At 41.6% G+C, this 16,729-nt stretch overlaps 1 protein-coding gene across 1 annotated transcript in view; it reads left to right on the plus strand.

Annotated features, from left to right (window-relative positions):
• Positions 1 to 2,794: 2,794 nt before the first annotated feature.
• The window catches only part of LOC134185605 (nipped-B-like protein), a 65,241-nt gene continuing 51,306 nt past the window's right edge, over positions 2,795 to 16,729 (plus strand). The window contains exons 1-5 of the mRNA XM_062653432.1: positions 2,795 to 2,996; positions 3,086 to 3,245; positions 6,310 to 6,896; positions 9,367 to 9,462; positions 12,849 to 12,949. Of these exons, the coding sequence (XP_062509416.1) occupies positions 2,927 to 2,996; positions 3,086 to 3,245; positions 6,310 to 6,896; positions 9,367 to 9,462; positions 12,849 to 12,949 (1,014 nt within the window). The 5' untranslated portion in view covers positions 2,795 to 2,926. The remainder of the gene's footprint in view (positions 2,997 to 3,085; positions 3,246 to 6,309; positions 6,897 to 9,366; positions 9,463 to 12,848; positions 12,950 to 16,729) is intronic.

Raw genomic sequence — 16,729 nt, forward strand, 5'->3', positions numbered from 1 at the left:
GCTTCTAATCCGGGTCGAACAACAGAAAAGGGCGTGGTCCTATGTGGCTTTCCATCCCGCTCTTGGTGTGTGTGTGTGTGTGTGTGTGTGTGTGTGTGTGTGTGTGTGTGTGTGTGTGTGTGTGTGTGTGTGTGTGTGTGTGTGTGTGTGTGTGTGCAAATCTCAAATTTCTTCTACCCACGACCACGTTTCATGATAGGACCAACCTTAAAAATCGTTTCCGTGTCCAACTACAGATGAGTCTAGGAACGATCCGTTTAAGTGAGCAAACGGCGACGAAAAAGCTTTATGAGCTTCCGTCGCCCCATCCTTTTGTATTGTAGCTAGGGATTGTGTGTACTTGACAACCAAGAAACACCTTCCGGAGTTGAATGCCACCTACAGTCAACAATTCACACGTCCCGTACTACAGTATGATCGAGCCTTTACTACACTGTGCTGCATTTACCTAACACTGTATTTAGGGATTGCGTGTACAGTGAAACCTGTACCAGCGACCTGGCTTTAGCGACCGCATCTGCCTGGCACGGAACGTTGTCCCATACAATAGCTACTGTACTAAGCGACCACCTGCCCAACGCGACCAACGACCGCTAATCCAAAGGCCCTACAGCAATTAACACCTCTTCTAAGCGACCACAATGTACCTTTTTCGTCTTGATTACACATTCCAACACGGCTGTCACCTCTCAGAGGTGTTGCCGACACACGTGCGGTACACTTGTATCCCAAATCAATTCTTGCTTGCATGATGTCGCGAAAAGTTCTGAGTTTAGGTGACCAGGTAAGGTTATTCAGCTGTCTGAGAAAGGAATCTCAGCGAGGCAGATAGCAGGCAGGTGACAGGCAGATGTCGTTGACGCTGGACAACATGGCATTGGCACAAGTGACACTGAAGATGATGATGATTATGATCCACCTCAAATTCGAGTTCAAACTTACAAACAAGCCGTAGAGCTCGTGGATGACCTATTCCAGTTTTCACTCATAAAAAATGATCAGAAAATGCTGGATTTGGTTGCAAAGCTGGAAAGTGTGGTGCAAAAGATGAGTTTGGAAGCCAGACAGCAGCAAACTCTATCCAGTTTCTTTTTCCTGTCACAGTAGCTAGCTTTGATTAGAACAGTCTCTAACAACATGGACGATAACAGTATGTACATTGCACAAAACAAGAAACGAGACGTTTAGCACTTTGTAAGTTCCGTGTCGTAGTGGTCTGGCATGCAGGGCTATAGGTGTGTGGAAGCGCGAGGCTTCCTCTACTAAGCGACCACCTGTCCTAAGCGACAATACCCTGGGTCCCACAGGTGGTCGCATAGTACAGGTTTCACTGTACTTGACAAACAAGAAACACTTTTATTAACTGAATGCCACCTACAGTCAACTATTTACACGTCCCATACTACAATCAATTCTTTACTAGACTACACTGTGCTGCATCTAACACTGTTGATAGTCAATGTTTGCCGATATCAATTTCTATGTCAGTAAATACCATACCACAGTCGTTACAACGGAACTGAGTGCATACGTAGACTGTACATTTCAATTGTCTTGATTACGATCGCAAAACGACAACTACCTAGACCAAGCCTATATACGTAATATATACTTTTAGGAAGTTTGCATGTTTACTTCCATCACAGCTACTAGGTAGGGTTTCAACAAGTACGTATTGTCTAGCTAGGACTCGACGTTTCAGTAGACGGTCTGAAATCTCCGTTGGACGTGTTACTCACAAACGCGAGGCGCCTACGGATACCGTACAACTAGTAGCCAAGAAACACTTTCAGAAGCTGAATGTCACCTACAGTCAACTATTCATACTTCCCGTACTAGAGTATGATCAATCCTTACCACACTGTGCTGTTTTTATCACTGTAGATAGTCAGTGTTTGCCGATATCAATTTATATTCCAACAAATATACCATGCCACTGTCGTTACAACGGACCTGAGTGCATATTGGACCGTACATTTCAATTGCCTTGATCACGATCGTAAAACGACGACTATACCTACCAGGCTTAGATACGTAATCTAGATTACTAGGAAGTTTGCATAGTTCCATGACATGGTTTCGAGACTCTCTCAACTCCGCCCTCAACATTTCTGGCATGAGGGTGGGGCAAGGGTCTGGCTACGCGAGACTATTGCTATCTACCACTGTAAGTAATCAATGTTTACCTATATCAATTATATATCAACCAAGACTATTGAAATGCACAGTATTAGTATGCACTCAGTTCTGTTGTAACGACAGTGTTAAGGTATATTTGTTGATCGCGATTGACGACTTTACCTACGTAATCTAGATTACTAGGAAGTTTTAACTTTGCATGGTTACTTCCATGACAGGGGGTGCGGCGTTTTAGTAGAGGGTCAGAAGACTGGTTGCGACGTGTTACTCACCAACGCGAGGCGCCTACGGATACCGTGCAACTACAGTATAGAGTTAATTAACTTAATTAATTAATTTGCCCTGGGAAAGAACGTGCTACTCAGCTAGTATGACTAGGTAGAGATCTAAATAAAGTTATGAGCAAGTATACACAAGTACAGCACGTGTGCAGCTAGATCGATACATCAGAGGCTAGATAGCCAGAGTCGTGACCGCGAGAAAAATTCCTATGCAACTAGCGTTGTATGCCTAACTCTTAGCAGAAGTCTACTATCATGTATGTGGGTCTGACTGTGCGTTCTGTACCGCAAAGAAAACCGATCCAGTACACATGTGACTCGCGGTGAACACACGGACAGGTTTACCGCGTTTACTGGAAATGATATCCCGTATTTTAATATGGCGGGCAAGTGGTAGGGCAAAACAGTGATTGTCGGTGCTTTGAACCGCTTGTGAATCCTCAGTCACCGTCAGTTTGCGGCTTTTATTCACAGCTCTCTCATGACGCCGACAATAGTGTGTGATTATGTCACAAACTAGACAAGCTCACGACCCTCCAGTTGGCTCTCTTGCTGGCATCGCAACACTTTCAAATGGTAGGAAGGAGGTGGTGTTTTTCGAACGTTGAGAAATCGTGCGTTTTAAAATGTATTTGAGATAGTAAGGAGCTTTCGTTGTGTTTCAGGCTTGTCAGATCTGCCACTGCCGTGGCTGAGCTGTGTCGAACTACAGCACGCTAGCAGCATGCCTGGCTGCCATGTAGCGGAAGAAGCGATTCGTTTATTGTCTCAAGGAGATGAAAAGACCAACAGACAAGTTTATGAAGCTTTACGAACACTATCACAGTTTGTACTGACCATTTTGTAACATAGACGTAATACAAAATAATACGAAATAATACATGTAGTTACTGATGATAACATAATCATTATTACGATTGTGAATAGCACTATATTGGTAAAAACTAGCAGAGGGCACGGCTTTGCTCGGGCAAATAGAGCAGGGTTCACGTTTTAAATAAGAAGCTGCAATTAAAGCTGCAAGTGCTTATGAATTGAAGGATTTTATTATGTTTCCAAATACTGTTAATAACTTAGCTTTGTAAAAGGAAAAGTCACTATTTATTAATTAATTGACTGCTGTAGAGCTTCTCGGTAAACTATGTTCTCTGTCCTGTGATTCGTGGTTCTCGGAGTGCATTTCAATGTCTAAGAGAGCTGAAGCAAGTTAATTAACATGAATTCCTGTATATACAGGGTTCTCCTCAGGATTTCAAAATAGCGTGTCGGAGATGGTAGTTGCAAGACACACTCCCATTTCTGCAACAGATGCTCGGATACTCAGACTTCTGCTAGTTAAAGGAGCACTGTCCAAATTTATGCGCAAGCTTTGCCTTGAGTAGAAAACACGTATTGCGTGCAGGCTGCCGGCCACGCCTAGAATAAAATGGCTTGTGTCGAGCCACACTTAGATAATGCTGATCCAAAAGCCGACAAAGTATAGGTTTAGTTACCATTGTAATCTTTTGTCGTATTACGACCATGTTGTGCGTCTTTGTTGTAGCCTACCGAAGAGAGACGTTTGGGTGTAGAAATAAGTGCACAAGAGAAAAACGTGTTCTACGAGGATGTCAACGCAAAGCTGCTGCTGTTGCTTGTGTGCAGTTTTGTGACTGCGTGATTAAGTTTTCAAGAATCGAAGAGCTGTGGTCAGTGTCGGCTAACTAGTTGATGTGCCAGTATCATTTCAAGGCTTCACTTCTAGGCTAGTGGCAGAGAATGTACTGGAGAACAGAAATTGCTTCATCTAGAAAACAGTCTCCTTCAGATGCAAAGTAATGACAAGCAGCAACACGACGACACAACAGCTAGTAGCAATGGCAGTCAGCAGTCAATGTGGTGACACATTTAGGATGGTGAGGGACCCTAAACTGCATTTACCTTACTACACTGCTTTTGCAAGATCAGCAGCTGTTGGTGGACTACATGAAGCAACCAATGTTCTCAGAGTCCTGCTGTCATATTGTTGTCTGACAGTGACTAAGTTACTCTTTCTTTTTAATTTGCTTTTCCTGATCTCATGTGTGTAACATTTAATATATAAGAGTTATATGATGGTAGTGTCTGCTTTCAGTCACTTTCTACAGTCCATTGGTGGAAATTTTTGTTATACTTGCATTGAAATCTCTGTTCTCTGGCTTTTGTTGCCTGTTCCAGAGATGGCTGCTTGTCATAATTCATGCTTTCTAGTAAGCAATAGGCCTTGAATGCTGCATGCCTACAAAACCTAGAGTTTTAATCATATTGACTGGAGATGTGAATTCACTCGCCCAAATGATATTTTGGGGTAAATTTAGAATGAAATTGTGGTAATTTTCAAGTGTACTTGTTTGGCTGCAGTGGTAAATGTAAACATACTGCAAATACATGTATAGAAATAAATAGCATACAAATTGTTGTACATAATAGGTCATGAACCTAAGTCTCTTTGGATGCAGCAGGACCTTTCTCAAAACTTAATTCATTGAGGGTGAATTAAGACCTAGACCAGTGGATGATTTATACTCTCTAGCAAGTCATCTTTTGCCAGCCTTGTCTTGCCAATCACTCTCGTCTTGTGCCTCCGTGCTTTCTTGCACCACCCACTAAGCCACGGCATATTATTATTATTATTATTATTATTATTATTATTATTATTATTATTATGTGAGTTCCACCACTAAAGTACAGTAAGCTTTGCAAGTCTTATCTTTGCCCACTTTAGTACAGCTGAAACCCAGCCAATCGAGGGAGCAAGAGAAGAAGTTCCCAACAACAGTCACACGGTCAGGAAGTCTTCGAAGAGCTGTGGCAACTAATGAAACAACTGCAAGGCTTCTGGCATGTGTGCAGATGTACAGTCACGCACTTCGTTATGCATGTGACGAGTGCTGTCATGCATGATGCTGGTCGGGCCCACAACACTGGGGACTCACGTATGTAAGACATAGTCTTGAGCCAGACCAAGTGGGCATGGAGAGCGTGGGCGTGGAGTTTGATTGGGAGTTCACATGTAGAGGATGTCATGATGCATATATATGCCACTTGTATTGCAGTTTTGCAACACATCTTGGAAAGTGATTTGTAGGCAATGAATTTTGACTTGCAAACTGCAATGCGAACTCAGATAAATTATTCCCTGTATTACAGTATTATTATTACTAGTAATTTAAACTGTGTTTACATGTTACTTCCAAAGCTGTGAGCCTTCTAAAAACGATTGGATTGTCATGAAGAATTACAAATTTAGACACTATTTTCTTTCTAATTGTGCTACTTGTGAAATCTATCTAAAATCATACCAAGCAACTGTCATGGCAAGGTCTGTAAATAGTGTGCAGTTGTCGAAGTACAGTAACGAGAGTTATGGCATACGGGACATAAAAATCACTCTTGGTTAAGCAGTGTTAGATTCTCATATATATGTCATAAATCTTTGCAACAAGTTGATTGTATTTGCGGGCTGATATGTAGCTGTGGAAGTGAGAGTGACAACATGCCAGTAGTCGCAACTAGTCGCACCTAAAATAATCATCAAAAGATCAGTACCATGGCCACAGTCCTAAAACACCAAACTCTGAGAGAAATAACAAACTGTGGAAGCCACCATGTTAAAATGTCATTAATTTTTGTTCATTGCTTGAGCTCCTAGATGGAGATATGTTGTGGCATCCATTGGAATATCTGTAATTAGACGGTGTCACAGACAAATGGGGACTGTTGGGCTTTGGTGAGAGTATGTGCTCTCCCACTTATTTTGTTAGTATTTGCATTTGTGATGCCGTAATGAATTTAATAATGGTAATTGGCTTTTATGGTATATATTAACTGTCCTTCTGAAAGCTGTGGTGTTTGTGCTGTGTGATTGCAGAAATCCTGATTATCTCATAGAGCAAACGAAAAATGTGCTGGGATTTAGCCCAACTGGGTTTTCTGTCAATCCATCTATTTGGTCTCAAGACAGCAGTAATATACATGCTCATCAGTCATCTGCACCTGTGTTGGACATACTGGAAAAGTGCTCTGATGTGGACAGCCCTAGTGCTGATGCCAAATCCTTGAGGCGGAGAAGAGTGTCCATGGATAAACAACAGTTGTTAGAGGGTAGGATGTTTGTTGGTGCAAAGAAGAGTTTAGGAAAAGGAAAACAGGTGGAATGCACTCACAGGAGAAGTGACAACAAGTCATTTTACAACAGCAAGTTACCTAATGTGACTACTAGTGAGTCATCTGTACATGTACGTCATTTAGCCCATGAGAAGCAAAGCAGGCGACTTGATGTGCGTTTTGAGGAGCAGAAACAATCAACGCACAAAGAAAGCATCATGTACAAAGTGGTTAAGAACTCAGCACTGGACAGTGAAAATGTAACTAGAAATGAAAATTGTGAAAGTGCAAAACTTTCGAATCGACTTGTGTTACGAGTGAAACGAGTTAACGCATCTACTAGCTGCTCAAGTAAGAATGTTTACATGAATTTTTGTTGCTGTTTGGTTTTGGCAAGTGCATGTTTGCATGTGTAGAGGATGTAGGGTATACTCAAGTGTACATTAAGGTATAGTTCGTGGGCTATTAAAGGGGCTACTGTTTCATCAGTGCATCTTAGCATTGCCCAAAGGCTTCAAGCAGTGAAGAAAGTAAAGTGTACGTAAACTCTGGAGACAACAAGAGTTAGACTTTGTAGCAATGAGTGTACGTACCTACTACTGTAGTGACTGTATGTTCAAGTTACAGTTACTGTATGTTTGATATAAGTTTGTTCCGAAACCGGTTGTGTCTGCTTGACGACTAGTGAACAGGTATCACTGCCGGATATTCCTGAGCAAGGGGGCTCTCACACGAATGCAGACACGAGATATTCCTGCACGCTGCGCATGCAGCGAGCAACCTTTGTCATCAAATCGCAGGACACAGACGCTAGGTAGAGCTGCTTTCATTGGTTAGATACATGCAGTCCCATTGGACGTTTTCTGTCATTTTGTCTACTGTGGCTTACTGGTAACAAAGAGTGACAAATTTTTGTGCATTTGTACAGAATATCCCACGTGCTTGGAACACTCTCTTCCGAATATCATGCATTTGTATAGCTTCAGAATTCTCATTAAACACTCAGAGAAGATGCAGATTGTTACCAGCCTCGCATATGCTGAGGGTTTGGCCATGCGAGATTAACTACTTACCTGTCAAGATAACTTGGTATTTACACATTAGAAATGAAATCTTAAGTTGAGTTTACATAAGAAACTGTTAGAAAATAGGGTATTAGTTGCCGAACGTTTGAAATTCTGTGCAACCTTGGAAGGTGGACCGTTAGCACTGCTTAAAATACTATATTTAGTTACAGCTAAGCGGACACTTCGCAATAGGGGACAAGTGAGGAAATGTTGTACTTGGACACGTCTGTCATTTGGTAATAAGAAAGCTATGTCTTTGCAAGGGTGGAAAGGGACTTGTTTTCTGAAGCATTTTTATACCCTGGTCCATGGACTAGTATGTTCAGGTGGGCAGTAGGCAATACCCAGGTGCCATTAGAGTGTCAGTGTGTTAGGCAAGCATGTTCTGGCTGGTAACTGTGGCGTTACCAATAGCCACATAACTAGTCACATCCTGAAGTAATGGTTGGCCTTATGCCAATCGCTGACTGAAACACATCATCAGCTAAAGGAACTATGAGCATGCACAGACATCACAGTTACATGCAGTTGGGGCATGGAGAGGCACTGTCCTTCCCAGTTTTAGAGGGCGTGCTGGTCTCCTTGAGTATTATTAAGGCTTCTCAAGATGACAAGAGGATAGAAGTAGTGGTGGTTGTTGCTTTAAAGGTTTAAGATTGAGTGTTATCAATCTAGTGACTATTGAGGTTTTTAATTTATTGTTTCTAGAACCACTTAGGTGACATACACACATCGTGATTATTGAAAATGTATGTCTTCTTATTCCTGTGTTTTGGCATTGTCTAAATGGCCTAAAAGATGGGAAACCAGGTTATAAACCACATATATAGAGAGCTGTGTGTGTGCACGTTCAAGTGTGTGTGTGTGTGTGTGTGTGTGTGTGTGTGTGTGTGTGTGTGTGTGTGTGTGTGTGTATGTGTGTGTGTGTGTGTGTGTAGGCAAGGAGACATGTAGATATGTGGAAAGTTGTGTAAATGCTTGAGGAGCAGGTGGGATGAGTGGATGAAGGTGGGCACGTGGGGATGTGTATTTGGGTGATGCAGGTATACCGACAAGTAGAGGCAGCTACAATTGGGTAGAGGAGGGTACATCTGGTTGAAGTTGTGTACTTTAAGGCAGATTGGTACAGGTGGGTGTAGGCTGACGCGAGTGGGTAAGGTTGATGCAGGTGGCTTATTTATTGCAAGTCGTTAAAGTTGTTATAGGTGGGTTTGGTAGACAGGTGGGCGAATAGTTTAGTTGAGCTGATGGATGAATGGGTGGACAGGAAAGTGATTGGGTGGGTATGTGGGAGGGCAGTTGCACAAATGGATTGCAGTTGGTAGAATGCATGCATTTAATGAGTAGGTTAGGATATGTGTCACTTAATGCGACATTTAGGATATGTGGACATGGATTATGGTGATCATTGTTGAGGAATTACTGTTTCTTTTATGAATTGCTAAGAGAGAGGGAGAGGGAGAGAGAGAGAGAGAGAGAGAGAGAGGGAGCGAGAGGGAGGGAGAGAGAGAGCGAGAGGGGGAGAGAGAGAGAGAGGGAGGGAGAGAGAGAGAGAGAGGGAGGGAGAGAGAGAGAGAGAGGGAGGGAGAGAGAGAGAGAGAGGGAGGGAGAGAGAGAGAGAGAGGGAGGGAGAGAGAGAGAGAGAGGAGAGAGAGAGAGAGATAGAGAGAGAGATAATGGAAAACTTTGTAGCTTTAAGCCAATCATAAATATCACTTGTATATTAGTTACTTTGAGGTCTGTTTTATGTGTAGGAAATTTGTCTGACCAACTGGCTTTCGATTGTTTTTTATCACTGATGACTTCAATACTGGGGAATGATGAGTCTGTGACTGGAGAAAATGCAGACGGTATCGATGGTTTGGTCTTTACTCAATAATATGAAATATATGCTTACATGTGGGGTTTTGTGTGTATTAATTACCGAAGCTTAAGAACGTGAGAAAGTAAGTTGTTAGGTTTGATTGTTGCTCTGTTGTGACCATTTAAGCAGGACTGATTTAATTAAGAATTATCTTTTGCAATGAAGTCAACTAACTGCATTGGAACTCTCACAAATTAACAAGAACCGAGTTACCATGTCTGTCCCTTGCTAAATCTTTAAACAGAACTCTGACACTAGTGTCTTGCTATTCACACAATATTGGACTTGCTTTTTGACCAAAGCAATAATGTGGCTGGTGACAGTTGAGCTGCAACTCTAGCTAGAAACCTGTGTAGGTGGGATGTGAAACATCATAGTATTCATTGGTGATGTTACAAAAGAAGCTGTACTTGCTAACTAATGTTCCCAGAAAGCTTGTTTAATGTGAATGTTGATGTGGATGCAGAGAAGCAAGAAACGAAAGTCAAGGTACACAAATCCTAATACTAGTAATACGTGAACCTTCATTGATTGAATTGATTTGATTGAAACGTTTGCTATTGTGTCTAGAGAGTAGATTCATCTACACCATTTCCAGATCAAATTCTTTCACAGTTACTTCAAATTTGTGTTATGTCAATTCAAATTCTACTTCATCAGTTCAAATTCATACGTTGTCAGTTCAAGTTTATACTTGGTCATTTCAAATTGGTCAACTGTCAATTCAAATTCATTCACAGTCATTTCAAATCTGTCATTAGTCATTTCAAATTTCGCCGTCATGCTAATTACGGTGTAGATTTATGTCAATTTTACTGCTATTAGTTTAGTTAGTATTTTGGACCTTGTTGCAAATCTTGGCATAGTTACTAAACTATTCATGGAGGCAGTCTCAAGAAGACACTTTCTGGAATGGATGAAAATGTTTTGTTGACTGACAAGTATGAAATTAAAGGAATCACACCATCTGAGCTTGCTGTTGACAAAGTGCACGCTCATAGTATGGCGGAGCCAATTGTGGCAACCCAAAGTGGCATTCAAGTAATTAGGCTTCAGGGTCCGCACAGTCCAGCTTTGAATGGAATTGAGGTGTGTTGGTCAGTGGAACTGATTGACACTGCACCTGGTACACCACATTTCACTCCTCCAATAGTTTAAGCGGAGGGGTGAGGAGGGCCAAAGTCTCTCCAGTAGTGTACTAATTATCATTCAGAATCAGTCTGAATGGACCCTGTCTTGCACTTTAATTAAGCAGAAATCCTTATATTTGTTTTAAAGACAAAACTTGAGAAAGGCACAGAAGCACCTGTAATGGACTAGACTGGACTGTCGACGAGAAGCTGGAAGTGGGAACGTTTGCGCTTCAGAAACAAATTTGAAGTTTTTCAGCGTGGTATTTACTTGTAGTTTGCTGAGGTTACTGCTCATAAGTATTCTGTCTTGATATCATGTTTGCTACGGGAATCGTTGGTGGCGTTACTGCTGCTTCAAGTACGTAGTATAGTAGATCTTGTTCTATGTGCATAACACTCTTGCCACAGTGTTATGTAAGTTTATATTATACGTAAGAAATAAATCAGCTTTGAAACTATAAAAACTTGCCAAATGATTGAGCATAAATTTATTTTAATAATTTTTGGGTACCATTAAATTATCATTTAGCCACACCCACATATGAGAAATGGGTTTGCGAAATAGGCAACGCTCATCGAGACCTTGCCTTTGCTCCCTCAGTCTGCAACAGCTTCTGCAGCAGCTTCTGCCGTCTCTGTGAGTAAATTTGAATTGACAGTTGACCAATTTGAAATGACTGAATGAATCTGATTATTAACATAATGCCAATTTGAAATGACAATGTATGAACTTGAACTGACAACGTATGAATTTAAAATGACTACGAACAAATTTTGATATGGAAATGTAGTAGAGATACGTGAGTTACTGTAAAGATGTATGTACTATTCCTACCCACAGTGGTACACAGTTATTCTTATGCATGCATCGCTCATAAGTCCTAACAAATTGCTATTCTAGCACAGTATTGTGTCAGACTTCTAATTCTGCAATGCTGTCAATAGATTCTGCAAGTCTTTGCAGGGTTCTAGCCAGGATTTTTGAAGGCATAGCGGTATGGGCGTGACACATGAGTCTAGCACATGGGCGTGGCATGTAGGTGTCTGTGCAAATTTCTGAAGTAAAATTACCATTGGTTTGAGGAGGGGTTTAGGATACCTACTGTACCATGCTCTGGTACTACGCTATAAGAATCTGTCTCGTTACTATTACGAGGCAACAAAGTTAATTGCAATACTATGGGTATGCAATTAGAGACTCATGACAAGTCTCCACCTTTACTCTCATTATCACTCTCTTGAAGGATAACGTTTCAAGTAGCTAGTCCCTCCCCTTTGTCACATACAACTTCTGGAGAGGGAGTGCAAGTCTGCATGTGTGGCATACAGTACATGCGTAGTCAGTTGTGGTGTTGGAGGCATAGCTACAGTTAGTTCTGAACGTGTAGCGGGTATGGGGTATGTTGAAGGCATAGCGAGCCGCTACCATGTCTGGCTAGAACCCTGCTTTGTCTATCGCTATTAGAGTCTAAATTGTGTATGTAAATACACGTATTAATTTGCATACAATATTATGTACAATATCCATAGTTGGCAACTCGTGTTAGCAATGAAGTCCGATATGTCACACTTCACGCTTTACATTTGTGTGTAGTACTACTGCAGCACGATTGGATGCTTATAGATTTCCAGGTGGTGTTACTTAAAATACAGCGTTTCTGTTCAGACAACATTATTTCTGATTAAAAAATGACGTCTTTCTGGCTAAATTTTTTGATGCCGAACAGCACTTAGTTATTGACTGCTGCTTAGTTATAGACAAAAAGGTTAATGCATTATGATTGGTCACTCACTTGCATGCCATACATTCCTGAACTGTGACACCCATATCCGTTCATGTTTGCATAGATAGCCACAGAGATTTAGTAGAAACTGAACCCAGATAGTGTATGCTCCTCGCAGTCATGTGACTTTGAAGTCCTGCTTCTATGACTCATAGCTTTCATTAATTAATGTGAACTTGCTTTGACAAGAAAATCTAGCTTTTACCACAGTAGATTTGTGATCAAATTTGGAGCCAGCTATAAGTATGATTGCTCTTTAGCCATGCTGTTGTTGGTTCAGATATACATTAGTTTGGTCATGTACAATATCTTCTTAGTGCATGCGTTGATTTGACTGCTTTTGCTAGCTGTAGTTGTTCATAACTTTGCAGTGGTTGCAGTTATGTTACCTTTTTTTTCTATAGACTGTGAACCATCATCTTCAGCTGCATTAATTTCACTGCCTTTTTCTATAGATTGTGACCCATCATCTGCAGCTGCATTAATTCCACTGCCTGTGCTGTCAGAACTAAGTCTAGAAGTCATCAAACTTAGGTCATTGAAACTTCTACACAAGGTGAGTAACCTTTACATAGCTAGCATTTTAGTGTAGTCCACTTGTAGATGGTATATTTGCGTTAGTAATGACAAAATAATTTGACACTAGGGTGAACAAAGCTGAGCTGTAATAACCTGGTTGTCACTGTTTGCTTTGTCAGCTCAGTTGGGTTGAGTTAAGGGGGAACTCCAACGGAAATATACAACTTGATCTCAAAATGTAAGCTTTATCATGAAACTTCGTGCTGCGCTACTTTCAGGCAAGCAGTTGCTTTGGTAGTGGAGAAAACACGGGTTAGGTACGGAGCATGCGTCAGGCTGACACGTCATTGGTGCTATGCTCCGTCTACACCTAGTGAATTGCCTGCATAGCTCAGTTATCTTGCCAGTAAATTACACGAAAACTAAACGGGAATTGTAACTATAGAGGGACCTCTTGTTTTAAGGCCTTAGAAGAGCTCTCTGTAACAAAAGTAGGATACTAGATGCCGTTTTCACTCGGCAGACTGGACCCTCTCCTCTTACAGAAGATGAGGCTAGCGCAATAGAACTCAACGGTAATTAGCATTAGTCTTCGTTCTATTAATCTACAAAGAGAAACAGTCAAAGGGTTCAAATATGAGGTTCTCTTGGAGAGATATGAGTAAGCAGACACGCACCTTTCAAACAGCTGGGGAGTGTTACAGGTGCAAGATGGCTTTTGATTTGAGCCTTAGACTTTAACCCGAGCATAGTGATGTAGACGATGTAGCTAGTACTGTAGTACGTAAGTTGTTTACAACCTGCACATTGTAGTGTGTAGACTCGTGACCAATCTAACCGCCGCTTCATCATTCTCGGATATTCAATTCTGTATCGCGGCTCATGAGGCATCTAGAAGCCGCGCTGATCGACAAAGCTGAGCACGAAAGACTGTTACCTAAATTTGACCTGGACGTAGGACTAGAGAACAACAAGAAGGGGCATGTCTGCGTACGAAGGTCTCTCGATGAGAACATCTACGCTTCCTTGACATACCTGAACCTTGTGTGTGTTTCTCCACGTAGATCAATAGAGCGAAGGCTGACACTAATTACTGTTGAGTTTTATTACGCTAGCCTCATCTTCTGTGAGAGGAGAGGATCAAGTCTGCTGGGAGGAAACGGCTTCTAGCATTCTACTTTCATTACAAAGAGCTCTTCTAAGGCCTTAAAACACAAGATCCCTCTATAGTTACCATTCTCGTTTAGTTTTCGTGTAGTTTACTGGCAAGATAACTGAGCTACGAAGGCAATTCATTTGGCATTGGCGGAGCTTAGCGCCAATGACGCATCAGCCTGGTGCATGCTCTATACTTAACCCGCGTTTTCTCCGTTACTAAAATGATGGCTGGCCTGAAAGTAGCACAGCGACAAGTTTCACAATAAAGCGTACATTTTGAGATCAGGTTATGTTTCTGTGGGAGTTCCCCTTTAAGCTTAAAGGCTGGTTCACAATGTGTCACGGAGACGTGATGGACCGTGACAGATCGTGACTGACAGCTCTTCGTTGTGTTCACAATACGTGTAGTTTTGTTCTGATAATTATCATTCCCTTGCTGCATTATTACGTCATCCTCATTTTGTGCTTTGCTGATTGGGTAACAGTACCTAATCATTTCCTGTTGTGGTACGTCAACTTCTGATGGAGCGGACAAAATATAATCAGTTCTATCTGTTTGTCAACACTCCATCAAGCAATCCGTCCATCGTCCGTCTTGAGCGGCGTGCCTTTGATGTGGTTTGACAGATCGTGACTGACAGCTCTCCGTCGCATATTGTGAACCAGCCTTAAGGGCCTGGTAACACTGTGTCTGCGTTTGCATCTGTGTTTGCATCCATTGAAATGCACAGGAATTCTAGGCTCTTGGTCACACTATGCACAAACGTTTGTAATTGTCGTCGAACTTCCATTCGGCCATTTCACGAGACTAAACTCCACCACAAACCTCAGTCGACCAAACAAACGAACATACAACAGCAACAGAAGTGGAAAAGACACCGGTCATTTCCGTATTGATGACATCTGCTACATGTATTAGTAAATTGGCAAATGAAGTAGTCTAATGTTAGCGGCAGTTTGTAGATAAGGGTCTATGCTTACTATTATTGAAATACAACATGTGTAGCCAACGGCAATGAACAAGAGAAAACCGGAGACACGTAGTAACCTGCTTCAGACACGTTTTCTGCGTCTTCAAACACGTTTGCGTCTGCGTTTCCAATTTTGGTGGAAAAGTTTAGTGTGACCTGACCGAACGCAGACACAAACGCTGACACAGACGCAGTGTGACCAGGCCCTAAGAGGTTGTCTGAAATGAAGTGACGTCTTCAAAGCAAATAGTGTTTGTATTCTGTTCTCCTCACTAACCAACTAAACGACTCTTAGACCAATGAATGTATAATGAGATATTTTCTTTGATGTTTGCCGGCAGATTGAACAGTTTATTTCGCATGATACCCTGTGGTTTTCACTTAGTACCCTGTGGTTTCATATAGTACCCTGTGGTTTTGTTCAGTATAATTGCTTTATTGAGCACAACGCAAAAATTACAGAACCCACGATCTAATTCCGATTATTTTCCAAAGTTAAACTTTGCTACCAAATTTCCAGAAAAAACAATGGTGCTCTTTTCCTTTTCCTCGATTTTAGTCCCCCCAGTTTCAGTATAACTGACATCTTGGCAGCTGCTGATAGTCATCTGTGATTTTGAATCGTCTTGGTTGATATTTTCTACTTTGCGAGGGGCTCGCAATATCATTTATACCAGTATATCATGACTGGCACCAGGCCTTTTGTACTCTCATACGGAATTGCTTCTGTTTCCAGTTTGTCTCGTGATGAGGTGTTCATCCACATTTTGGTTGAACAATTCTGTGGCCCAAGTGGCTTTCCCTGAATGATTCGTGTAGTTACCAACAAATCCTGCTTTTGCACATACATGTATCTCTTTCACCATGCCAGCTAACTTGTTCTTACCAATGACTTGCTTGCCAAACCTTGGTGGTTTATCTCTAAGTGGCTTCCAACAAAAAATCACATGTTTCTGGAATCAGTGAGAAGTAGCGCAAATACAAATCAACACACATCTGTCTTGGAGTTCATCACGATTGGACTAAATTTTTAAATCCTTGTTTTGTATCTTCCGCTGTGCAAGATCTCCCTGGAAGTTTTTGGTGCTTCTACCACTGAACCGCAAAAATTAACCATGGCTGTCACTACCAATCTCAAACTGTTCTCTCTTCAAAGCTCGATGTTCGTCACCTCCTCACATTCCAAACAATTTGCAGTTGTACCAAAACACTGCATAGAGCAAACCCCACTCAGTGTCATGACTGAAGAGTTCCTTTCCCACAGTTCATTCTCTTGATCAAGAGTCAGCGGTTCAGCTTTTCTACATGTCACTCCCACTCCTTGTTTTGTCAACTCTTTCATTCTAGCATCTAGGGCACAACGTGTCCGGCAAATCGAGCATTCTTAGCTGCAAGAATAAATAAAGTAGGCTGGGGAATGTCACACCAAGAATGAAAAACTGTCGTGGCCCAAGCTGTTGACTTTTCTGTTTTGGATGGTATCCTCTCTTTGATCATTCGATCAATGTTTTTACCCGAAACACATGTAAATAGATTTTTGGATTGATCTGTGCTCAATTGGAAGTCTTTATTATTGTCCAAATCTTCTTACAGCCCCTTCTTGAAACAAGCAATCTGACTTGCAGACAAATGAGACCAGAAAGAACTGCCTTCTGCCATCTTACACGTGCATGCCACCAGCTGTAACT

The sequence above is a fragment of the Corticium candelabrum genome, chromosome 10 (genome assembly GCF_963422355.1).
Source record: "Corticium candelabrum chromosome 10, ooCorCand1.1, whole genome shotgun sequence".
In the NCBI taxonomy this organism is placed as follows: Eukaryota; Metazoa; Porifera; class Homoscleromorpha; order Homosclerophorida; family Plakinidae; genus Corticium; species Corticium candelabrum.